Source organism: Podarcis cretensis (assembly GCF_951804945.1).
Source record: "Podarcis cretensis genome assembly, chromosome: 5".
Lineage (NCBI taxonomy): Eukaryota > Metazoa > Chordata > Lepidosauria > Squamata > Lacertidae > Podarcis > Podarcis cretensis.
The window spans coordinates 25,179,650-25,206,894 of NC_137174.1; the positions used below are offsets into that span (position 1 = coordinate 25,179,650).

At 42.2% G+C, this 27,245-nt stretch overlaps 1 protein-coding gene across 6 annotated transcripts in view; it reads left to right on the top strand.

Moving 5' to 3' along the window:
- GRID1 (glutamate ionotropic receptor delta type subunit 1) overlaps positions 1-27,245 on the top strand; it is a 721,020-nt gene that overhangs the window by 619,618 nt on the left and 74,157 nt on the right. For all 6 annotated transcript variants that reach the window (XM_079975593.1, XM_079975595.1, XM_079975594.1 and 3 more), the window contains exons 9-11: positions 19,470-19,571; positions 21,808-22,005; positions 25,586-25,910. In XM_079975593.1, the coding sequence (XP_079831719.1) occupies positions 19,470-19,571; positions 21,808-22,005; positions 25,586-25,910 (625 nt within the window). The remainder of the gene's footprint in view (positions 1-19,469; positions 19,572-21,807; positions 22,006-25,585; positions 25,911-27,245) is intronic.

Here is a 27,245-nt window from a genome sequence, read left to right on the forward strand (position 1 = left end):
GCATTAAAGAATCAGCTTTGCATGACTCTCCAAAAATCAATAAAGATTTCCCCCCAGCATCAGAAATGAAAGTCATTAAGGATGCTTATTAAATTCCTGCTTCAGTTCAGGTGGCCGAGTGTGGCATAGGTAACTCATTACCCCAGAAGGATTCTAATTCAGAAGCATTTTACCAGTGAGCTACAAAGCAAGTCTATATTAGTGTGCATTAGGGATTTTAGTTATTATGAATTACATTCTTTGAAAATCTCATTTAGAACCAGGAACTGAAATGCTGTTGGAAGACTCAGAGGATTAATTCTTCCTGAACAATAGACTGTCACTGATCACTCTGTAAAGTAATTACGCCAAATTTAATTATTGTACAAGCTCATTGTCAGATAGGTGGAGTGTGCCCAAAAGAGAGTTTGAAAAGGTGCCACAAAAGTGTATGCGCTGGTTTGGGGAGCAAAGGAGGGAAATTACACATGTTTTAATTTAGCACGGCCTAGTACTGGGCTTTTCTAATTAATGCATTGGGTTAGTGGAAGGAAGGGGCTAGTTTGCGCATTTTTTTAGTATCAGCAATGTGAAAAACCAAATACAGAACCGGTAAGTTGGAATGGATTGGAGGGGACATGCAGTGTAACCTCCCCATGGGAGAAATTCCAATTAATGGGTAAACCTGGTTGAATCATGCCCAGTAATTTTTGCAAAACAGAAAGCACATTTTACCATTGATAATAGATACCTGTTTAGTTTTAATTTTGTAAAAGTGTTTGCCTTGAATCTCTGCCATTATGTGTACTGGAATTCTACTGTCTCTGATACTTTTGCTGCTTGCTGTGTGCTTTATGCTTATCACCAAATGCCATCTGGATTAATAAAATTGGCTGCACAGAGAAATAATTTCTGTCTGTTAGTCAAATTTGAATATTGAACTCGTAGCCTTTTTTAAAGAGTAGCTGACATTTTTTCTAATTAATAATGCCAGAATACTAAATATGCCTTGAGAAAAGACACCACAAGCCAAAGAATGAAATATTTACATGTGACTTTGTGATACAATGTAGGGTATCCCCACGCCTCTTTTAGAAGGATAAGCGGATAAGCTCAGTAAGCCAATATTGCAAATAATAATGAGTCTGCTGTATAAATAGTGTTGGAAACAGGAAGTTCTGTGTTTTTAAGAGCTAATGAGAATTGAGTAGGATGGTGGTATGTTCTGCTTCCAGAAAACTCTCTCTCCCTCTCTCGCACACACACAAACACACACACACACACACTAATAGAAAAGGGAGGAATACACTTTGGGAAACAGATCCTTAGTTGTTTCCCTAGTAAATTAGAACCATTAAACTGCAACCTTATGAAGATAAGCATGCAGACCTTCTTAATATTGCCAAGTAAGTCTAATTTGTTTCACAGAGAACTATTTATCTGCTGGATAAAATAACAATTCCCTTGCACAATTCTTTATGTTGAACAAAAACAGTTGGTTTGTTTTTTGAAATCTCTGGAAGAGCAGTAAGCTGAGCTGTAAAACTAGAAATCTGAAGTTCAACTGTTACCTCTGCTGCAGACATACTTGGTGGTCATAAGCAAGCCGCTCCCTTTCAGCCTCAGCCCACCACCTTGCTATCTGGAAATAATGATCCTGACCTTCCTTACAGAAAACAATATATTAAAGCACTAAGTGTTGCACGTTCAAATATGTTCTTCCATTCATGGGAAGCCCCCTTGTGTGCACCAAAGGATCTTTGATTCATTTCTGGCTGATTCCCATTTAACACACTGTTTTGGCGGACTCCCATCCCTCCAGAGCAGATTTTCTGGGAGTGTCGGAAAAATGGCACAATGACAAAAATATCCCTTTGTGCTACCTGCATCTTTTGTGGTAGCTGAGAGGACACTTTCTGCTGCTGTTGTGGTGGTGGTGGTGAGAAAACAATATTTTAAAGAAGCATTTTCACCCCCATCAAATCAGAAAGCTAGAATAGAAGGGACACTTTCTCTTGTTTCCCATCAATAACAGAAAGTCATTTGATGGGCATATGAGAATTGGCTTGTTCAGTGACTGCACCTAGGTTTTGCAGTTGCAATAGTAAGGAAGCCTGTTTCGACCCTAGCTCCCCTTCTACTGGATTTTAATCAGCTGCTGAAAACCTTGTTTATTATTATTGTTGCTATTTTTATTAGTTAGGCACCTGGTGTAGAAAGTTAAGAGTACAGAACTATTTTATTAAGGCAGTTCCAGGTGAACCCTTAGGTCTTCCATCTCTTTTCTCTTCAGTACCAAACTTCAAAATGTTGCTTAAATTTGAGAGAATTTTAAGAGCAGTTTCTGGTTCACTGTATGGAGCTGCTGACAAGGAAATGTATGAGAAAAACCTGGGTATATAAGAATCGAGTACTAGCAAATATTTGTTTGTACATTGTTAGTGTTCCAGCTATTCTTTTACGATTATGCCAGTTACGGACTTCCGCTTGAGGCGCCACAGAAGATGGCTGAAAATTCCATCGCCCCAGCTCTCATGGGGTAATTAGAGGCTGAGATGGGAGTAATCAACCTCCCAAAATCTTCCCGGGGGGTACGGGAAGACACAGTCTCATACGCGGATGCCCAACAAAAAAGCCCCAAATTCGGAAGGACGGAGGAGCTGGGGGCACTGGATGGAAAGCCCCTGAGAGAGTCGGGCTCTCCTGGATGCTGTCTCCATGAGCAAATCAAGTTCCATTTCTTAAAACGAAAAATTGGATTTAAGTTTTGGACATGCTTCGAGCGAGGAGGGAGGAATTACTCTGCTAATTAACCCAGCCATTGAGGTGCCAAAAAAGACTGAGTGGAAGAAGGATTAACATCTAAGGTGGTATGTTGGAATGGAACGAAAGCGGGGGGGGGAGCCTCTCTTATTATTGCACTTTGCTTTATTATATTATTTGGCAAAAAACAACAACAACAGAAGAACCGTTTACATTATGTATAACAAGCGAGATTAGAAAGTTTTGTATTTGGTGATATAATATGGCTCTAAAACTATAAAATGTGTGGAAATAATACTACTATATAATTAAGGCTTATGATCTTTGACTTGCTTGGAAGAGGATAAAAGATTCTCCAATTTGTTGACATCAGACAGAAGCAGGATCTCATTAGCCGCTGGAGAGACGGTAAAAAAAAACCTTGGAGGGTTTCCTGGAATCTATGTGGAAGCTGTGTCGCACTTTTAATTTGGAAATCCGCCATGATCGGAAGTCAAGACCCGGCTGCAGAATTACAAATAGTCATAGGGGGAGGTGAGCCTTTAATATGTCATTATATTTTTGTTTCCAGTTTGATTCGGTAAATCTCCCCTGGAAAGGCTAATGTTTGATGCAACCAGTCTGGGAAAATTACTGAGCATATGCTTAGACTTGATTTCATCAGAACTGAGTGAAGATGGCGGCTGCCAGTAGTGAAAAGCCTTTGGGATTGATGTGGCAGAAACACCAGCATGCGAGGAGATGCTGCGAACTTATAGAGGGGAATTATAGACATAAAATCCACACAGAAACACATCATTGTTTGTTTTAACTCACTTGTGGGAACAGCTCAGAAGCTGTGAAAGAGTGAAGGTCAACAACAGAAAGAATTAGAGGAAACATCGGAAATGACTATGAAAAGCAGTAGAAGTATGAGATGGTTAAAGCCCTCCAAACTTGAAGCATGGGAAGTCCTATTAAAAATTTATAATTTTGCAGAATATTCAGACTATTTGATATGTACATGTATAATTTGGAATATTTAATGTGATTTGATTGGATTGTTAAAGTGGAAAATTTAATAAAAATGAATTAAAAAAAATACAATTATGCCAGTTATGAATTTTCCCTACGTACTTTTTACAACCCAAACAGTAGTTGATATTTAGCAGAACAGACTCATTGTGCAGAACCAATCCTTTCTTCATATCACTTTCTACTTATATACCTTTTATTTTCCTTCAAGTTCCTACTCATTGCCCAATTTTTTTGTGGGACTGGATTGACTGTATGAATCACATATCTCAGACCAAACCATTTGCAAACTGTTCACTCACCTAACCAGGCAAGGGTACCCATGCTGAAGACTTGTGAGCATTCAATATACACTTATCTTCTATTTGCTGAGTATGGTTTTGCCTTAACATGTAATTTAGACCTTTCAATTGCTATAGAGAATCCACATTCATAGGATGGTGATTTGGCTGGGAAAAGCCATAGCATTGATTCATGGCATTATATTTTCCAGTGTGATAAAGGGGCTATGTGATGCTTGATGCACACCAACCATTTTACAGCTATATACTTCTGTTCATTTCCCAGTTGGCTGCTTTGTTATAACTTTGACAGGGGCCATAAGTGTTTGTCAGTTTCTAGCCTGCAACACTGGCATATTCTATCCTCCCCACAGAGGATCACTGGACTGAATCCCAGCATCAGTCATCTTTTCTTTAACCTTAGTATGTAACCAATATGAAATGTATATTGTATACGTCCTTTCTGGCTATGTAAAATGAGTTTTTCCTCTTGAAGGCATTTTGTTTATCTAATGCCTGAAGAGCTTTCAGTGGACGCCAAGGACTAAAATATTCTTGCTCGGTAGTTTTCGATGGTTGCTGGCTATTAAGTACCTATGGTTTGTCTCTGCAGGGGAGGAGGGAGGAGAGAAACATTTTGGAGTTTGAGCAAAATCCACAGAAATAGAAATCTGACTTTTTTTGGCTAGCTGAGAGTTCTAAGCACCTGCTCTTTGGAAAACTGGTGGTTCTCTGCAGATCAGCATTGCCTATCTGTGTGCTAGCTTACCTCCATTCCACCTCTTTTCTTCAACCTGTTTATTTGAAATTGAACACACAACACACACACAAACACCCCCCCCCTATTTTTTCCGTCTATAAGACGCCCCCATGTATAAGACACCCCCATTCGGGGGGACTCAGATTTAAGAAAATATAGGAGATGTATAAGACACCCCCTAATTTTTGACTTTATTTTTTAGGGGGGAAACCTAGTCTTCTACGCAGAAAAATACGGTATATATGTCTCTTCAGCACACTCAACTCACAAGAAAACTGACTCTGTAAATACTGTTTCCTGGAACTTTGTGGGAAGCTCCGGAACAGTATTTTTATTAGACAAATGGCCCGTCCCCCCCATATGTTTCCAATATTTTAGGCTTTTGAAGTGATGCATTCTTTTCCAAATGCAAGGTTATAAGTGGAAAAGTGGATTTTGGGGCTTGGTCAAATGTCCCACTCCTCCTCTGGTGAAGCTGCAAGGAGTAAGCCTTTGCTTCTGGTTTTGTTTTGTTTTTTTTTTAAAAAAATAACTATAGTTTACCATATTGTTCAAACACGGGCAAACTTTGGTTAGCCTGAACTATAGCTTGGGGTGGGGGGTGGGTGCATATATGTGTACAGAGGATACAGGAATGCATTGTGCTGGTGCCTGCGCAATATGGCCCCTCTTCGCTTACATCTCTCATAATGACTGGCATTTTGTTAATAATGCACCATCTTCTCAATTCTGTGCCCTATGGGAAATAAACACAAACTTTTATGACACTATAAATGACTGCCGCTACCATATGCGTATCTCAGAATGGATTGTCGTTCTTTGTTGCTGTTGCATTTACTTATTGTGAATGCTTCTCACTCTAGTTTAATCTTACATTTTAAGAACTGCCAATGTTCTCCTCTAATTCCTTCTTTTTTTGCCTTCATCAGTGTTTTGTGGTCATTCTTCCTTTAAAGATTGGCATTAATTGGAGCAATTTATTTCGCCACAGGTGGACACGGTGTATTTATAACCCTCAATGTCTCATTATAACAACCTGTGCTTATAACAACCTCTTTTGGTTGACTGCTGTTTCCAATCAGTATGTATTTGATGTCAGCCAATACATTTGTTCAAGCTTCTGTGACCTCCCTAGACATCACTAATGTAACCCAGGGAAAATGTTAACCGTTTTGAAATGTTATAATGGTTGTTGGTTCCTAATAGCAATATATAATGCACGCCTGCACAGTTTGTGATGCACTGAGCTGATTTCATCCTAGTCATATGTGGTGGTCCACCAGGAACTTTATAAAATGGGATTTATTTACCGTATTTTTTGCACCATAACACTCACTTTTTTCCTCCTAGAAAGTAAGGGGAAATGTCTGTGCGTGTTATGGAGGAAATGCCTACGGGTGGCATGCCTACGGATTTTCCTCCTCTAAAAACTATGTGCGTGTTATGGTCAGGTGCGTGTTATAGAGCAAAAAATACGGTATTTATTTTGCCGCTTGCCTGGGATTGGGGAGTAAAGGGGGCATGTTTGTCAAATGCATGCTTGCTTGCCTTGATGGCTGCAAGCTGTACAGGCCTGATCTAAGTTAATGTTTTAACATCATCAATGCTCATTGTAGGCAAGAAAGAGCATCATAATTGAAGTCTAGTTGCACAGAACTAGAGAAAGTTTCCTTTACCTGCCAGTGTTTGGAAATTCAGTACAAAACAGGTAGGTTTGAAAATAAAACCAGTTGGGGGGGGGAAGTAACTACAGAATGAAATTGTGGGCAGGATTTGAAATCTGAGCAACAGGAAGAAATGATAATATTAGAAATAGAGGAATTAGATGACATGTGTGATGTAATTGTGGAATATGAATTATGCAGTATATAAAAGGGATGACAGTAGAAAACAGCATGGAAGGGAAGGTGATTATAAGAGAAATGTATGTTTGAAGTTTGAAATTAATTGGTTAAAGTAATGAAAACTTAATAAAAATCTTAGTAACAAAAAGAAAACCATTTTTTTAAAATGCATTATCTATTTAAATATTTGTATCCAGCCAAACACACATTCCAGAATCTGTGGCCGCAATGCCTCCAAAATTCAGCAAAGTTCAGTCCCATCGATTTGAGTTGGGCGCATTGAATCCCTTGCGACTTCAGGCATTCTTCACTGTGGCTGGATCTTACGTTGCATTATCGGCAATGTTAAAGACTTCATTTTGCCAGCATGTATTCACATAAAGACTTACAGGTCCTTTCTTAACTGATTATCAGCTGACCTTCTGGAAAGCATGTTCCCATTATGAGGGGGGAAAGCACTTCCCAGGAGGACGTTGCAAAATAGTTTATCTGAACTAGCAGTTTAGTAGTTTTTGCAAGCTTATGCAAAGGGTGTGAGGCAGGAGGAGCTGCCTGGTTGGTTGCTGCTGCTCAGTGGAACATGCAAGAGAAAGGTTCAGGCAGGAATAGCACTGGTGTATGGCTTCCACATGCCCTGTGTCTGTCTTGGCTGCTTCCATGATGCTCCGGTGGGGAATTAATGACTGCTTTAGCTTGATCTGTTGTTTTTAGCTGCCTCCATCTCTGTTTATTTTCATTTAAGGTTTGATGAGCTTCTTCTATGGGTATGCATAAATTCAATTTATCAGCTGGTTATCAGCACTGAAGAAAGAAGTGCAGTACATCTTTAATAACAAACAAACAAACAAATTTCAAGTTCAGCACCTTGTGGCTTTTGTTTAGGCTTTTGTTGAGGCATCGGTTGCAGGGAGAAGAATATTAGCACCGTGAGCCTTTGAAATGGCACAAGTTGCCTTAGCTTTGTGTGGGGTCATGATCTCATTGCTCTGGGCCATTGTTGTTGTTGTTTTCATCCAGCCAAAAATGTTTAATTATTTAATCAAGTTGATGAATCAATTGATGTGGCTGCCCTATGAATCAGCAGTCTTAAAAAGATTAATCTTTTAGGAGAAATCTATTGAGCGGGATTGAGTTGATGGTGGCAAGGCTAAGATAGATAACCCTGGCTGCAACCGTGGTCCAGTTACATAAATTGTAAAAACAAAACAAAAACCAGTGTTGGTTTTGTGTGTTTGCTTGTGTATGGGTATTGGCCCAGTAACAACAAACCATGAGGGAAGAGTATCAGTTTTGAGGTTCATTTATCCACCTCATTCCTGGCACCCAAGGAGTGGAGGTTTAAAAGTTTCTGCTACTGGTTTGCTCTTGCTGCAATTTCCTCTTTTGACTAAACTTGGGAAGTTGCTTTATATAAACTACAGTTGCTTAACTAGCTAGGATATTGAACTAGGATCGTGGTTCATTTATGTCTGAACTGAGCTTCTTTGTGTTATCTACCAGTAAGTAATATTTTAAGTAGCCTTTATTTGGATTATTTATTCATTTATTTACTGCCTTTTTAAACCGCAACTTCACCACATGGTGCCAGGGCAAGGTATGTACATAAAGCAATATATAAACCAGCAAAGTAAATGGATGTTCCTGCAATGTTTCTGTGTTTTAAAAGTATATTATATAGCACATAGACACAATATGTGGGCCACATGTGGCCCCCACAGGCCTTTGCTGTGGCTCCCCTCACATTTCCCATGCCTCCCTGTCACCAATTGGCATTTGTGCTTCCCTCAGTGTGGGCTGAGACAGCTATTCATTTGTTCTCCTTTCCCAACACATTTGAATGCAACACAAGTGATTCCCAAGAAAGAGAAGAACGCATTTCACTGAATTTGGTCTAGGTTAATGATGTATCTTACAGAATGTGACTGCACATAACTTTTTAGAATTTCACCTCCTCTACAATAAAGAATCATAAACTCAGCAGAATAGATTCCTTTTTCTCTCGTAGCAGGAAGCACTATCCATTTTTATGGTATCTCTCTAGCACTGCATTGCATAAATTGTGACCCGTGAAGATTAACAGAGCCTGCCAATCATATCTGGTGGCCTTCCAGATCCTTAAAACCTCATCTCCTCATCCCAGGTTTTGCAGTTCTAGGCCAGCAGCTAAAAAACAGTAATCTAATGGGCTACCAATAAATGGCTTATGCCCTATGTTCAGCTTGGTGGGTAGTACTGTGTAAGACTTTATAGAAAATGTGAACTTTCATTGCCATTAATTCAAGATGAAGCTGTATATTTTGTTAAGGCTATATTTTAATCAAGTTGAAGGGGGTCCTGAATTGGGGATGAGCTAAACACTGGATTTTTAGTGTCTCCTACCTGGACCCATTTTGGAACAGTTTCCAGTCTGTATACCATAGGTTCAGTTTTATTCTGAAATGGGTCAGTATATGCCCCTGTCTCTTCCTCCTTCCCTGCCAGCACCACCTTACTTAGTGTGAGCAAACTTGTTTTCTCCTTCTCTGGAGGCTAGAACTCGAACCAATGGCTTCAAGTTATAAGAGAGAGAATTCCGACTAAACTTCAGGAAGAACATTCTGATAGTAAGAGCTGTTTGACAGTGGGATGGACCCCCTCAGAAGGTGGTGGACTCTCCTTCCTTGGAGGTTTTCAAGCAGAGGTTGGGTGGACATCTCTCATGGATACTTTGGTTGAGATTCCTCATTGCAGGGGGTCAGACTAGATGACCCTCTAGGTCCCTTCCAGCTCTACAATTCTATGATTTTATGAATGTTGCATCAGGGACCACAGTTGCAATAATGTTGCACAGACCCATTGCAGAATTCCCTAGCTGCAGAGAGCTATATTTTCTATGATCCTAGCTTCCTTGGACACTTGACCAGCAAGCTCATCTCCCTCTACAAATAGTGTGTGTGTGTGTGTGTGTGTGTGTGTGTGTGTGTGTGTTTGTGTGTGTGTGTGTATTTCTGAACCATGACACTGCCACAAGGTGTATTCCAGAACATTATTTTCTTGTTCTGCATGCATTGTAGTTCCCTGATAGTAAATATCTGTGCAATATTGTTTTTCGGAAAAGATGCTCATATTCTCATGATTAAGATTTCATGAGCAAAAGTTGAAACCCATTACCAAAATTTACATACCACCTACCCCTTCCTCCACCCCTCCCCTGAATTTGAATTCTGTGATTGTATTGGGAAGGCAATGAAGTTTGTCTAGAATGATTTGTTCAATGTAAAATCATGCTGTTTAATCTTCATAGTTCCATTATTCTGTAGTGGTGGTTTATTATCCATTATATGACACCGTTAATTTGTGTGGCACTTTACCAGCAGAAGTCACATTTATCGACTGGAAGGAACAACCTAAACCTATTTGAGGAAGTTGATTGGATATGCTCTGAATTCTGGAAGTTGGCTGCCCTAGTTGTGTATATGTACTGAGGAAGGAATTTTCAGTATTGACATTCATGAACTCATCTCTGCATCAGAAGGGGCCAGGGCCAGGTGCATTTCAGATTGACTAGGATGCAATGCCTAGAGAGAGAAATCTCAAACCAAATCATTGTTGTGTTGTAACTGGCCCAGGATAGAAGTCAAAGATAAGCAATGTTTTAGATACCGTATTTTTCGCTCTATAACACGCACCTGACCATAACACGCACATAGTTTTTAGAGGAGGAAAATCCGTAGGCATGCCACCCGTAGGCATTTCCTCCATAACACGCACAGACATTTCCCCTTACTTTCTAGGAGGAAAAAAGTGAGTGTTATGGTGCAAAAAATACGGTAATTAACAGCAGAGATGGGCAGAACCTCTCGGCTCCACTGTGCAGAAGGTAGAACAAAATCATTCATTTTGTCAAGATGCTGGAGTGGGTTGTGGAATCCAGAATTGCATTTACAATCAATTTAGCAGCAGGGGGAAGCATTTTTACCAGGCTTCCCTCCTGGGATGCAAAATTACAGAATTCGGTATCTTCCAAGTCACATCCAAAATGTTTCCAAGTGCTTTGCTTGCTTATATATTGTGCTTATGCTCCGCCTTTCCTTTAAGGAGGTCAAAGCAACATACACAACTCTTCCCTTTCCCATTTTATCCTCAGCAACACTATGAGCTAGGTTAGGCTGAGAGACAGTGACAGGCCCACGATCCAAATAGTGTGCAAGCTTTTGTGTTTTCCAGAACTCTTCCTTAAAGGTAAAGATAAAGGGACCCCTGACCATTAGGTCCAGTCGTGGCTGACTCTGGGGTTGTGGCGCTCATCTCGCTTTATTGGCCGAGGGAGCCGGTGTACAGCTTCCAGGTCATGTGGTCAGCATGTCTAAGCCACTTCTGGTGAACCAGAGCAGCACACGGAAACGCTGTTTACCTTCCTGCCGGAGCGGTACCTATTTATCTACTTGCACTTTGACGTGCTTTCGAAATGCTAGGTTGGCAGGAGCAGGGACTGAGCAACGGGAGCTCACCCTGTCGCAGGGATTTGAACCACCGACCTTCTGATCAGCAAGTCCTAGGCTCTGTGGTTTAACCCACAGCGCTACCCGTGTCCCGAACTCTTCTTTAGGCTAAATGATAAAAGTACTTTAGCCACATTATCAGGGAATTCGAAACTGGAGGAACACCTTCTTATACAAGCTAAAGGTGGGACTTTACTCCCCGAGTGAGCATTTTCTTCAGCTATGAGGTAAAGCTGGCCAATCTGCAGGGGCGTAGGAAGGGGGTGGGGGGTGCGGCCCACTCCAGGTGTCAACCCTGAGGGGATGACAAAATGGCACACCGTGGGGGGGGGTGGCATTTACCGCGGGGAATGGCCTTGCAGTATGCCTGAGCCACACTCCTCTCCTGGGAGTGATGCAGTGGCTTGGGTCCCCACGCTGCCCAAAATGGCAGCATGGGGCTTGTGTCCACCAGGTGGACTCCCTGGGCAGCTCGCCGGCCGTGCCCCTGGGCGGATCACCATGCTGCCCCCCTGGGTGAATCGCCGTGCCACCCCCATGGGTGGCTTGCCACAGTGACTCCTGTGGGCAGCTCACCCCACCTCCGTGGGTGATTCTCCCCACCCCCATGGGTGGCTCACCCCGCTCCACCGCTATGGGTGCTGGGGCAGCTAGCTATGCCCCTGCCAATCTGGCTTATAGAATCATAGAATGATACAGCTGGAAGGGTCCCTGAGGATCATCTAGTCCAGCCACCTGCAATGCAGGAATATGCAGCTGTTCCATTTGGGAATTGAACCTGTGACCTTGGTATTATCAGCATCATGCTCTAACCAACTTTCTTTTTGTTACATAGCACACCTAAAACAAATCTCTACTTATTTTAATGTAAGGAATGCCTATTTCTCTTGGCCACCTACCAAGAAACCTGTGTGTTTCTTCTAAGGATAGAAGCAGATCTGAGTAACATCTGTATTTCCAGAGATGGGGAATCAGCCATTATGCTTTTCTTTGTGCCAGGAGGCTTTAGTAAAATCTGAATTCAGGATTGTTGTTGTTTAGTCATGTCCGACTCTTCGTGACCCCATGGACCAGAGCACGTCAGGGACTCCTGTCTTCCACTGCCTCCCGCAGTTTGGTCAAACTCATGCTGGTAGCTTCGAGAACACTATCCTATGCAATATTTTTCTTTACAGCATTGGACTTTCCTTTCGCTTCCAGGCATATCCACAACTGAGCGACCTTTCGGCTTTGGCCCAGCCACTTCATCAGCTCTGAATCTACTTGTACTTGTCCTCCACTCTTCCTCAGTAGCATGTTGGACGCCTTCTGACCTGAGGGGCTCATCTTCCAGCGTCATAACTTTTATATGCCTGTTGTCTTTGTCCATGGAGTTTTCTTGGCAGGGAAACTGGAGTGGCTTGCCGGTTCCTGTTCCAGGTGGATCACGTTTGGTCAAAACTCTCCACTATGACCTGTCCATCTTGGGTGGCCCTGCACAGCCTAGCTCATAGCTTCTCTGAGTTATTCAAGCCCCTTTGCCACGGCAAGGCAGTGATCCATGAAGGGGAATTCAGGATAGCAACCTTTTAAAAGTCACGGCAAGGCAGTGATCCATGAAGGGGAATTCAGGATAGCAACCTTTTAAAAGTCTCATTTGGATGTCTGCTAACACCTCCCCGCTCATCCTTAAAACTCTTGCCAGATGCAGACACAGGTGGCGTGGTCAGTAGCGAGACAGGAAGTAAAGTATAACTGCCTATATAGTTATTTCTTCCCTAACTGAACCTATATACATATTTGATAGCTGAAGCTGCACACTAAACTGGCAACAGAGCTAACCCAATACTTTCCCCTACAATATGGATACAGATTATGTTTATCCTCAGAATATTGACATTTCAGTTACAAGGATTATCTCACTATGGATGTTAAAAGAGCAGACAACATATTTAACACAAATATGTTACAAAATGAAATCAATACCCAATGAAAGTTTAAAAGAAAATCCATTGAAACAATCTGCCACAGTAAACAGTACAACACAAAAATAAGAATTGCATATGTAAGCAGTATTCTTTCTGTCTAGTTTAAGTTAATATTTCACCTGTGATTAGACCAAGAGGAAGTTGCAGGACATTCTCCAATAGCTTGTTTTGGTATAAGCAGAAGCACAACCATTTTCTTCTGCTCATTAGTCAAGAGATTGGAAGAAAGCATGAAAGTTTATTCAATGAGTGCATTGCTTAATCATGACTAATCTAATTGGTGACTTTCTTAATATGAATGATGTAAAATGGATCGTACAATAACTGACACCATTAAATATTGCAGTTTACCTTCCCCAAAGAAAATTCCATGTACCATTCAAAAATTACAAAAGGAGACTACTGCCTTAAACTTCCTGAAAATATCCTTATGCCGAGACTATCCACAGTTCTTGTCATTCTGTTTCTCTTATATCAAAACTCTGATATTATTTGTCCGAAAGCATTGACTCTGTCCCTCTTTGTGCATGGGTCAATTCCTCTGGTTATGTACATGCCGTTTTCTCATTTAACTCACCTGGCGAATTATTTAGCTATTGAAACTGCTGTTTATTAAGTGACTTAACAAATAAAATAAAATATTGGGCTATATAATATTGGATCTGAGAGAGCCAACTTCACAATTCAGTAAATCAAGAATTTAAAAATAAATGAAATAAACTGGATTGCCTTGGCAGATATATTATCTGGGGACCAACAGATTTGTTCTATAACTGGCTGATCCCTGTGAGCAGTTGTTTGTCATCGTCAGATTTAGGAGCTGTTATCTCTTGCTTTATTTTATATATAAATTTCTACAGATTTAGAAGCTGTTATCTCTTGCATCAGTTGATGACTGTTGTGTAACCTCTGGCTCTGAGAGTCCTGGAAGAAGGTATAGCTAATTTCTGAAAGGAATGAAGATTGTACAAGTCTTATCAAACAGCAGCAGGACTCATTTGGTTTAACTGTGCTGGAAGTTAGTTTTTCAGGCACTGATCTTGACAGGTCAGCTGTCAAAAACGGGTGTCTGTATCCATAAATTCATCGATCCTACAGAATGCATTCCTGCCTCCTAGAACAAGTGCAATTCAGAATCGACACATTTGTGAACAAATGGGATGGTTAGGGGCCTAGAGATTCGGAGCGGGGGGTGGGGAGTCTTCTTGGTAAAAGGCTTTCTTCATGTCCTGTTATTAACCTTATCTGCATCATTATTATTTTTGAATGCAGTGTAGAATTTTACCCTTGCATACAAAAAAGATTTTTATGTACGGGCTGGTATGAAATAAAAGGAAACTATAAGCATGCCTTAGAGAAATTCTCCTCCTCTTTGGACTGTTTAATATGCAAGAAGCAAATTGTACCTCTTGTCTTTTTCTTTTTCTTTTTTTTTTTTTTGAGTCAAACATAATAGAAAATCTTTCTTATGCTGGCTGATTTCCAGAATTCCCTAGCCTTGGTGCTGAATTTATTTAGATTTCTTCAAAGGTAACAAATAAAAGGTAAAGGTAAAGGTACCCCTGCCCGTACGGGCCAGTCTTGACAGACTCTGGGGTTGTGCGCCCATCTCACTTAAGAGGCCAGGGACCAGCGCTGTCCGGAGACACTTCCGGGTCACGTGGCCAGCGTGACATCGCTGCTCTGGCGAGCCAGAGTCGCACACGGAAACGCCGTTTACCTTCCCGCAGGTAAGCGGTCCCTATTTATCTACTTGCACCCGGGTGTGCTTTCGAACTGCTAGGTTGGCAGGCGCTGGGACCGAGCAGCGGGAGCGCACCCCGCCGCAGGGATTCGAACCGCCGACCTTTCGATCGGCAAGCCCTAGGCACTGAGGCTTTAACCCACAGCGCCACCTGCGTCCCTGATAACAAATACTTAGCCTTAAAGAGAAAGGTCCCAAGCCATGCAAAGTCAGGAATGACTACCTTTTTATTTATTTCAATGAGATTTGGTCATTATTAAATTTAATAAGATCAAATGATTTTGTGCGTTAGATGACTCCTGACCACAATACCTCAAGGACCACCTCTCCCCTTATGAACCGACCCTGCACTGTTTGACCGAATTGACCCTCCCACTGGTTAGATTTGTATTCATACAATCATAGAATGGTAGAGTGGGAAGGTACCCCAAGGGTCTTCTAGTCCAGCCCCTTGCAGTGCAGGAATCATATATAAAGCATCCATGACAGATGGCCATCCAGCTTTGCCTAAAAACCTCCAGGCAAGAGAGCCCACCACCTTCCTAGAAAGTCCCTTCTACTGTGAAACAGCTCTTTCTGTCAGTAAGTCCTTTCTTATGTTTAGTTGAAATCTCCTTTCCTGTAGCTTGAATTTTTATCATTTGATCATACTCTGTCAAAGCATTCCTGCAATAATTCTTGCACACAACAGATTCTTAATATTCCTCTTTTAAAAAATAAATTTACATCCTGTATTTCAGAAAATGTCTCACAACGTGGCAAACGATAATATGTAAACCATTCCAATAAAACACAGAAAATCATTAAAAAAACACTCAGAGGTAAAACACAAGGAATCAACAGCTGACGAAACTAGCAGCCAGCCCTAGATTACGAAAATCTAGCCGAGCTCATCAGTATAAAAGAGACATCAATAGTTGTCAGTAATGTGAAGATTGCTTCTAAATGTTATGGATACGTTCTGCACTGGAAAAAGAAAGGGTGGCTAGCTCTGTCTCTGTGGCTTTTAATACCAAATAATGGAAATTGCGGGAGCTGAGAATGCTCCTGTGCTTAGATCCTGTTTGCTGGCTTTCCACAGGCAGCTTATTGGCCACTGTCCGAACAGGATGCTGGACTCAACTGGTGTTCCAGCAGACTCTTCTTAAAGTACCAAGATGTTAATCAGGGAGGTTCAATGGAAGAAAATGTGTTGAAAAATAGGGCTTTGATAACACATTTCTAGTTGTTGGGGTCTTGGCTGACCATAATTGGGCTCTCTCCCCCCCCCCCGCATCATTAGATCACAATGGTCAATCCATCTCCTTTAAATAGGCAGGGTCATTATTAGGTCACAATGGCCAGTCCTTCTCCTTCAAGTAGGCCTCATCATCATTAGCTCACAATGCACAACTTGTCTCCTTCAGGTAGACAGTGTCATCATTAATGGTCATCAGTAGGTAACAGTGGCCAGCTTTGTTCTAAGAAGGCAGCATCAGCAATCAGGCGCATTAGTCTCTTTCTGCCTCACTGAAGCTGGCAGAATCACAATGACCCCTCATTTCTCTCTGAGGCAGTCGGAGGTCTTTGGGAAACAGCAGCTCTTGCTTTCTTCTGTACTCCACCACATTAGTATTTCATGTCTAAAACTAAGGAAGAGTCATAGGTAAGGCTGTTGCTGTTGTCTTTTCAGCACCTGTTGAAGACCTTCCAGGAGTCTTTTTAAGTGGAGATTTTTATCCCATGCTGTATCTGTATGGGATTTCAAATTATTTTTACCTATGAAAGTGCTTTTAATCGTTATAACTCTTTTTGTACATGAAATTGCGTAATTCTTGTTATCACTAACATGGGAAGCGATTCGTTATTGGAATTAAATATATACATTAGAGAGAGAGAAATTGCCACCACAGGGACATAACGTCAGTGGCTGGTGCAGAGAGGGTTGAAAAAATGTACACAGGAGACTGGTATTGGGTTGAATTAGGCCATAACTTTATTGATTACAGGAAAGTGTAGGTTTTGCTAAGGTGTTGGGCATGTATCCAGCATCAGGCAGCTCGTCTGCTACGTAATAGGAACCCTGTGAGGTTGACTCTGTGCTGGGGAGCCACCCCTGACATGGATTGGGTGCAATGACCCTGCATAGGCCACCATTGGGAGAGGTATATTGGCCCATTGGTCCCTCTGTGGAATCCCAGACAGATTCACTCCTCCTGAACCCCTCTAATGGGGTAACCCCACAACTAAGGATCCAACCCAATGCCTTATCTGCTATGAGGTAGGCGAAAACCTGAAAGCTGGCCAATTTGCTTGCAGGGGGGGGAAATCCTCACTGGTCCCAAATACCATGTAAACCGTAGTAAGGTACACATGCCAAATTGCCAGCTCCCCACTGGGTGGACCTTTAATAGTCTGGGTGGGTGGGTGGAAAATCCTGCAACAGTCAGCAGACCGGGAGAGCTGTACTTGGCTGCTCTCTTAAATATGTCCCTACTTTCATTGGCCTAGCAGCCAAGGAATAGAAGGTCCAGCACAGTCAAAGGTGGGTGGCACCAGGTGGCCAACCTCTCCCTGGTCACACAAGATGATGGTGGCCTCCCTGGACCATCTACAGCCACGCCATATTGTCTAAATGAGTGGAGTTGGGATGGGATGTAATTTGGAAGCAAATGTTGGAAGGAACAATCTGCCAGGCACTTTGCGCCCAGAATCAGAGGCAGACAGGATCTCAAAGCAACCTTCCCTTATATTAATAGCTTTCACCGTGTCCTCTTCTCAGCGCCCCTGAATCTGATTGCCAAGTTGTGGCACCCTTGAACAAAACCCAGTGGCAGGGTTTTGTCACGAGGTGTCACAGTGCTGCCTGATGTGTTTGCACTGCCAACTGGCCAGCAGGGACATCAGGCATCAGGGTTCTTGTTTTTCCTATCCCCTCTGGCTTCAGTTGCTATGTTGTTTTGTGTCCCAGCATTACGACAGCCAATGTGAGACAATGTGGATGCTGAGGGTTGTTTGCTTTGTTTTTATCTTAGTGAATGTGCTGGAAGGGAAATTGACTGATTTTACAGAAACCACATGCACACCCCTAATGACTGCTACAGAATGCAGTTTTAAGTTTTGTAAGTCATAAGTGCTTAAGGGTGATCAGGGCTGGCCCAGGACATTTTTCTGCTAGAGGCAAAACACAAAATGCCACTCCCGCCTCTGCTACATGCCTGCATGCCAAAGAACACCCACTGTACATCTTTTTGGCATGTGGCCACTGCTGAATGCACACACACTGCCGCCTAGGCACATCGTGGAGAATGTGGCGATGGCAAGTGGCATGGAGACTGGATCTGCTGTCCCACCAAGCTTACTGGAGCCTGCTGCCCTGAGGCGACTGCCTCACCTTGCCTCATGTGTGGGCCAGCCCTGAAGGTGATCATAGGATCCAGAATTTGTGTACTGTTAAAAATGAAGAAAAAAAGTTACTTCCAGACTTTGGTAATAAGCTTATAGCTATATCCGAGTTCACGGAACAGTGCCTCTCCTCTCATCACATTAAGACAAGGATCTGACCACGTCTGTGGCTTTTTCTCAAAGTGGGAGGAGTTTCCGCCTTTGTTATCTTTGAAACATGTGTGCCATTTACTGCGGCAGGCCATTAGATTTGATGGACTTTCCAACTTTATGATGCTGTTCTGTGTAAATATAGTTTTAAGTTTTGCAATTATTCAGCTTGCTTAATTTATCAGGTTGGTACAATGTTCCACGTGGTTCATATCCCTAATGGCGCCTTTGCTACCACTGCGCCATGGCGCTTGGACAGCTATTACTACCCAGCACCTTTAGCTTTTCAGAGGGCTCAACTCACCCCAATACTCTGCTCGGGGAGGCCGCACCTTGCTGCCACTCTGCTCAAGAAGCTGATGAGCCTCTCTCTGGCCAGCAGCACTTCCGGTCCCTTTTTCGTTGTTCATGAGCAGACCAGAGTGAAGCCTGCTCCAACTCAGTCTGCTCCGGTTGCCCTGCCCCCCCCAGGCCTCTACAGATAGGTCAAAATTTGAATCTGGGTTTGGTGGGAACCCAGCAGGCCCCACGACGGCCAGGGGAGCAGAGCAATGGTTGACAAGACGGTGTGGCCGCAGGAGGCCAGGAAGCCAGGCACCGGGCCACAAATGTCGCCCATTGCTGAACTGTGTGAACTGCCATTAACGTCTTAGCATGCATGATTAAACAGAGTATGCATTACAGTCCAGATTTGTGGTGTCAGATACCTGTTTCAGATGCTTCAAACCAACGCTGATTCAAGTAGAACTAGAAATGCAACAATGCCCTGAGATGAATGTGCATAATTATGGGAACAGAACTCCTAGGCAACCATTTTGATAAAGAGACAAACAATTTGCTGTAGACTAAAGATGTACAAAAATGATCTATAGGAACGAATGTTTTGAAATAATACAGGCGGCCAATGTTCTTGTGCAGCCCATTTAAAGCTCTGTAATTATGATCATAAATTGTTTGGATAATAGAACATTTCGTTCTTCTGCTCAGCCTTTTCTGTGTTTTCATGCATCTTTCTCATCTAACTCCTCTTTGAAGTATTTTATGCAAATATTACAAATGTATTATTTCCTCTTCATATTTCTTGTGTTATTTCCATTTGCAGTTGGCAACATGGGACTCTGAGAAGGGGCTGAATGGCAGTCTGCAGGAACGGCGCTTGGGCAGTGACTTGCAAGGATTAACACTGAAAGTGGTGACTGTCTTGGTATGACCATATTTGAGTTGAGGAAGCAAAATGCTCAAAAATGTTACTTGCTAGTCTCTCTCTCTCTCTCTCTCTCTCTCTCTCTCTCTCCCTCTCCCTCTCCCTCTCCCTCTCCCTCTCTCTCCTTCCTTCCTTAACCCATCTTTTATTTCCCCCACACATACACTTTAAAGGTTTTGTTCAGTTCTCTTGTCACCTGCAGCACATTATGCATGGTATTGTCTAATCAGGAAAACAGCCATGAGAATTTCCATTTTTGCAGATTCTCCCCTGCAAGGGCCACGTGAAACTAGAGTTTATGAATGTTGTGTCAAGGTATCAAAATGTTACTTATGTATTGCCTTTTTATACCGCCTTTCTGCCAAGGCACCCAAGTTGATTTGCAATTTTAAATACTAAAAAAAAAAAAAAAGGTGCATAGAATAAAGAGCAGGCCATTGACAATCAATTCATGAACACAGGAAATGGTCGGAACACTGGTCCATCTAGCTCATAATTCTTTGTGGTCTCCCATATTCCACTGCAGTACAGTATGATACTTATGTAACACTTAGAGCTAATAAATATTTACTACTAGGGGGTGCCCCCCTGCTCACTTTGCTTGCCGTGCTTGCTCTCCCTGCCTCAATTTTACATTGCCCAGGGTTTCCCTCTCTCTGTTTAAGGTGGGAGAACTGGAGATTCAAAACTCCCTCTCCTCTTAGCCCAACTCCACATCACAAAACCTTTCCATTCCACCCCAGGTTCATCTCTAGCTGTCCACCCGTGTGTGGGGACTATATCTGTCCTCTACCTCCTTTGTCACGTAGGGCAGAGTAGGAGTTGAGATTCCTATTAACCCTCAAGTGCCTCCCCACACAACTCTCCCATGTTTACCTCCAGTTACCTCCCCTTTTTTTGCGCTTGTGTGGGGAAGCCCCTACCGCCACACCTTCTAGGCTGGGGTCAAACGAATCTCCCTCCCCACACTCTAAACTCCCTCAGCAGACCCAAATCCTTATCTTCCGCACCCAAGTTCCCACTCTTAATTTAAAGCAGGGGTAGGCCTCTTCATTCTTTTCAGTAAGCGCTTTCATACCAGGCAGTATGTTTGGGGAGTAGATGAAATAACGTGGACACGAGGAAGTTGCCTGAACAAACTTACCCCAGCATTACCCTCCATTTGGCTTCTCCTGCTTTTTCTATTGCTTTGGGAGTCCAAGGTGGGATGGTCAACATTCCTTCACCTGGTAACTTAGCAACAGTGCTTAAGCTTCCTTAGCAAAGGTGCTGCCTGCCAAAGGTGCTGCCTGCCATCTTAGAGTTGTCTCCATGCTTTGTTTTATAACTTCCTTTAGAAATGTCCATTGGCAATGATAATGAGTTTTTTTTAGAGGTGTGGGATTCCACGCACACACTAAAATGTTGCAGGGTGCTATCTGACTTATGGCTCAGATTTTGAACTAAATAAACTAAAAAGAGAAAGGCTGATTTCCTAACCTACTGCAGCTCTGGAAAAAGAAAAACCTACAATGTACTTGCAAAAACAGCACCTAGCTTAGAAGTTATTTGCTGCGTTGAACATTGTGACCTCAATATGTTGTTTTCTTTCTGTATCAAAAGTGTATGGGCATGCCAGTTGCTTGTTTGTGATGTCAAATCCAAGTTGAAAAGAGACTGTAGTCTGCAATATGATGTATGCAAGCCCCCTCCACCTCACAGCTTCAATTCTTTGTCCCCCCCTCCCTTTTGCTTTTGCTATTCTCTAAGATCACAGTGCATTAAAGCAACTTAGAGTGCTTCAGTGAGATCTTTAGGACACCCTCCCCCCTTGCAATCTGTTATTTGCTTTCTCCCCTCCAGCTGTTAAGGGTCATGATCAGATCTCCTGTCTGTCCAGGAGGTGAGCTGTTCTACCCCCGAGAAGATGTCAGCAGCACTTTGCATAGATAGCCAAGAGCAATGGCAGTAAAATCAGTTGGGCTGGCATCCCCCAGCCAGCCACTCTAAGATTTATTTTTGGGTTGGTTTAAAATATGAATAATGGAAGAACGAGTAACAGATTTCTCACTTTTATCCTGGAAATCTCTCCCCGCCCCCCTTTGGAAAGTCAATCCAATAAATGTGAAGCTAAAGTGCTGGAGGCTTGGCAACATCAACATTCTGGGTGCCATTGATACCGTGAGCTGGATTATCTTTGATTAATCACCTTTAAATTTCCATTTAAGCATCAGCTTAAACCTTGCTTTGTTCTCAGGAAGAACCTTTTGTTATGGTGGCTGAGAATATACTTGGACAGCCCAAGCGCTATAAAGGCTTCTCCATTGACGTCCTGGATGCACTTTCGAAGAATCTGGGCTTCAAGTATGAGATATATCAATCTCCAGATGGCAGATACGGGCAGCAGCTCCATAACAGCTCGTGGAATGGCATGATTGGAGAACTAATTAACAAGGTATTTAGGGCAGAAAGACGATATATTCTGTGAACTGCCTTGAGACCTCCGGGTATAGGGCGGTATATAAATTCAATTAATAATAATACAGTCATACCTCATGTTACGTTTACTTCATGATACGTTTGCTTCATGATTACTTGCGGGTTTCACCGCTTGTGCATACTCAGACGCGCAAAGTGACGTCACGCGCTTGCGCAGAAATGGTGAATCACAACCTGCGCATGCGCAGACGCACTGCTGCGGGTTGCGTTCTATTCATGTTGCGAATGGGCCTCCGGAACGGATCCCGTTCACAACCAGAGGTACCAGTGTAATAATAATAATAATGATAATAATAATAATTGGAGAACGAACTCAACAAGGCAATCCTATACCTGCCTAATCCCTTATACCTGCTTAATGAGACTTACTCCCAGGTAAATGGGTATAGGATTTGACCTAAATTGAGGATATGTAACATGTCAACTATATGGAGCCACTTTGCCTGCCTCAAAATACTGCCACTGTAATAATTACTGAAATTAAAGGACTAATATTTGGAACATTGCCTTTCTAACATCAGAATGTACATACTTGGGATGTGCCAGAAATCCTTGGAAGATTTCATTAGCCTTATTGAAACAATATCGGCTTATTTTGAATATCTCAGATATTTTACCTAAAGAGAAACTTCCTATCTGTTTCAATTTAGCCTATAAGTGAAATCCTAGGAATTTTTCCCTGTGAAACTTTGCTAGATTTGTCAACACACTTTTTTTGGTTTCCCCTTGAAATTCTGCAAATGTTTCACCTGAGGAGGAACTTGGAAATGCACTTGAATTTTTGTTTAGAGGAGAAATCCAGTGGCCACTCTAACAGATAACAGATAACTTTGTGAAATGGCTAAAGGATGGAACTTACAAATAGGGGTGTACATTATATGCACACAACAGCAGACTACGAATTCCCCTTACATGCTTTATGGCATCTTTTCTGCTATCACTTTCTTACTAAAAGCCACTCCACCTTGATTTCCAAGTGGGCTAGATGCATGCTTTTTTATAGTAATGCTATTTTATAATGAACAGTTGAGTGGTTTCCCAAAGAGCAAGTTATAGTTTTATCTTAAAAAGAGAGAGAGAGATTTTAAAATGTAGAAAATAGAAAACACATCTCAAAGTGATTGAGTAGCAACTGATTTGGGGGCACTTGTGTTCACTTGGATTAAGTGAACGCTGCTTAAAGCAAAACGGAACAGATTTCACCATTTAATCCTTAGGAGCACAGATGCTGGAATATATTTTGTAGGAAACATCACTTCATTTCTGACCGAGGTTGAACATTGTCATAGCGATAGAATGAAACCTTAGGCATTTATATTCAATGGTGTGGCCATTTCCAAATACTTTTGCTCTATTGCATTATACTGTATTGCTTGTCACCTAGCAGATCTGCTCAGAGAAAGTGTAAGATGCAAATGAAAGCAAAACATAACATCAAAAAACTGTTATGGCTATAATGCTGTACAGGAATATCCTTAATCTTATCACTATTTCAAAGCATCTCGGTAGTGGCACTCGCCCTGTGGAACACCCTCCCATCAGATGTCAAGGAAATAAACAACTATCTGACTTTTAGGAGACATCTGAAGGCAGCCCTTTTTAGGGATGCTTTTAATGTTTGAAGTTTTATTCTGTTTTTAATGTTCTGTTGAAAGCTGCCCAGAGTGGCTGGAGAAACCCAGCCAGATAGGCAGAGTAGAAATATATTATTATTATTATTATTATTATTATTATTATTATTATCATCCTGGATGTTCATGTCACCTTCGTTCTTTGTTTGTTGCTTTGAAATAACAGACTCAGTCCTCAGAAAATCAATCTGCTTTGGGAGCAATTCAGGATAGGCTATTTTGCGCATGTGAAAAAAGCTACACATGAGCAGGGCTGAGCATGCAAAGCTCCACCTCCAAGTTGTAGAGCAGCCTTTCTCAACCCTCAACAAGGGTTTCCCAAATTTGGGCCTCCTGCAGTTTTTGGACTACAGTTCCCATCATCCCTGAGCCCTGATCCTGCAAGCTAGGGATGATGGGTGTTGTAGTCCAACAACATCTGGGAACCCAAGATTGAGAAAGGCTGTTGTATAGGGAGAAGCTGTGTCGTTGAAGGCCTCGGAGAAGCTCCTTGCTTTAGTCCATCACCTTCCACAAGTGGAAGTGGGAGCTGGTATAGAGCTCATATGCAAATCCCACACACAGACAGAATTCCTGGGTAGGACTATGGGACTCCTCTTTTGATCTGTCCATTTCCTGCTAAGTGTTAAAGGGACACCATCAGAGCATGTTATTCTTCACAGCAAAATCATTTTAGGAACGCAAACTTCTCCTCCACCTTGTTTCCAATTGTTCATTTCTATTCATCGTTGCAGCACAATTCATGCATTGATGTAGGGTACAGTGCGTACAAAAACAAATTAGCACATAAGATGAATAGTTCATACAGTGAGTTGTATGCAGTAATAAGCAACCACCAGCACCCTGTGCTTTCTTCTTCATAATGGCTCAGTGAAATGTTTTGCACATCTAGAGCAGTTTTGGAATTGTGTTTTTCAAAGAGCAGCCCCACATATGCCACAGATGGGAAGGTATTTGTGGGCAAGGAGGGGACTTTCCAAAGGAGCTTTGTTATGACATAGGCTGACCTACCGTTTCACTTGAAGCAGTCAATAGTCGCAGTTCCACTCAGCACATCCAAGCCTTTTGGATCCCAGACCTTGGGTACTGAAATTTATTTTAATGGATAAGGGTCCTGCAATTATAGTTCATTTGCATACACAACAAAATCATGTTGTGCATTCCTCCCCCCCCCCCCGGACTTTACCATTTAGTCTGAATGTTCTTCACAACGCCCTCTCCCCTACAAAGAAAGGAAGCATGCAAGAGAGAAAGGCTCCCAGTGGTATTCTAGTTTTCTATGGGTAGAAAATCCGTTTCTTTCTTTCTTTGTTTTTTAATGGTAGAACATTGAAACCTTCATGCCATCACCTGCAGCCTAAGAAGGAAACAGCAGAATTCCACCCAAAGTTAACTAACTCGCTGCCCTCATGCTAAGCATGGCATCACATCATTCCCCCACCAGAATCTGTGTCCACACCAGTGATAATGTCACCAGCCCTTCTTCATTCTGAAGGACTTAAAATATGCAGAGGCCAGCGCCAGTCCAATATGTTTTGTTGCCTGAAGCGGAGCTCAGATGGCATCTCCTCCTTGCTTTAAAAAGCCTTACAGCACCATTTAGACACCAATTCATCTGTTCCCAGCTCTGTGGTGCTTCCTGACGCCATTCACTTCATCCTGCAGCACAGCAGGGCTAGATATGCATTTTTTTTTTCCTTTTTGCCAATAGCCAGAGTGGATTGCTGCATCTAGTCCTGGTCTTTGGTGGAGTGGGGCTTGTTTTTCCCCCTTTCCGCCATAACTTTTTCGGAGCAGAACCTAGCAGTTTTTCTCCTTCCTTCCCACCTTTCCTTTACTGCTGAATGGCAAACAGTTCCACTGGACCAGGAAAGGCTCTGACCATTGTTTCTGTTCCCTTTGCAGAGAGCTGACTTGGCCATCTCCGCCATCACTATCACACCGGAACGGGAGAGTGTTGTAGACTTCAGCAAGCGCTATATGGATTATTCTGTAGGAATCCTGATCAAGAAACCAGAAGAGAAGATCAACATCTTTTCTCTCTTTGCCCCCTTTGATTTTGCGGTGTGGGCTTGCATCGCTGCGGCCATCCCTGTTGTTGGCGTCCTGATCTTTGTGCTGAACCGAATCCAAGCAGTAAGAGCCCAGAACTCTTCTCAGTCCACTGCCTCTGCTTCCTCCACACTTCACAGTGCCATTTGGATTGTGTACGGGGCGTTTGTTCAGCAAGGTACGTGGTCAAGTATTTTTCTGTCTGACAGAAAAAACACAGTACTGATGGCTATTCATTACTTTTCAGTCTCAGCACAAAAGGGTAGGCCATGGACTAACCTTTCGCAAATAACTGCTTGAAGGGTACATTACAGAACTTGTTCTGCTACTGACAATACACTTTGAGTTGACATAGCGTGATTTCACAGCACACAAAACATGTATATTTCTGTATTCCGAGCTGCTTGTTAAAGTCTCATTTTTAGTTGTTATTTTATTTCTCCCTCACACTTTAAAAGTAGTATTCTAGGGCAGTGATACACAAAACACTATGTTGGTCTTTTAAGCTGACCCCAAATAATCCGTTTGTGCCAAATTATATACTTGTGAGTGAACACGACATGATTTTATTATTCTTTATTAAATTTCTATACCGCCCTTCACAGGGTGGTTTACAATATAAAAAGGCAGTAATACATAATACAGAAAAAAATAAAAACAATACCCCCACATATAAATTATTCTACTTTTGAAAACACCCATATAAATATGGTTTGTTTGTTATTTTAGGACATTAGGAGGGTAGTATTTTATGGCTTATGTAAATGTGCTGAGGTTTTCCCCCACACACACTATATATATAGCAAATTGTTGTAGTATTTATGCTTTGTGGCTTAAAAAAAAGCCTTAAGTGCCATTAGTCTTAAGTGCAGGGTGAACTTTTTGAAAAGTGACTGGAGTAAAAATTACTCGCAGCGGTCAGGAGCTGCTAACTGTAGCTCCAGTTGATGTGCATTGCCCTATAAAAGCTAGCTGAGCCTCTGAAATAAATTTTCTGATACAAGGTCTGTCTCAAACGCACAAGCTACCTTGCCTCTTTGAGCTAAGCTACTAGAGCAGAAGAATCCCCAACAGCTCTCACATATGTTATACATATACAACCCAGGTTTCCTAAAGTAACCAGCACATAAACAGATACATACAGAAATGCGTGTGCCTCTGAAATAACATGTATGTCTTAATACAGTTACAGAATTATGCTGCAGAAATGTAGATGACTATGAATGAGCTGCTGAGGTATTAGAGGGCACTCAGTAAAATAGGCAGTCCGATGTAAACAAGACTCGGTCAGAGTGAAACTGCCAGATTCAGTGTATAAATCTGTTTAATTCCTCCTCCATCCCTGTTTTGAACATGCAGAAAATCCTCACCACATTATTTTGTTCTTCTCGTAGCTATACTCTGTATGTGAATCTGATCAGTGACTGAAAGAGCAGAGGTTAAAGGGCAAGAGGAATTTTCCATGGAGTGCAGGGTCCACTGTGGCATTCAACACTAAAAGGATGTCCCTCCC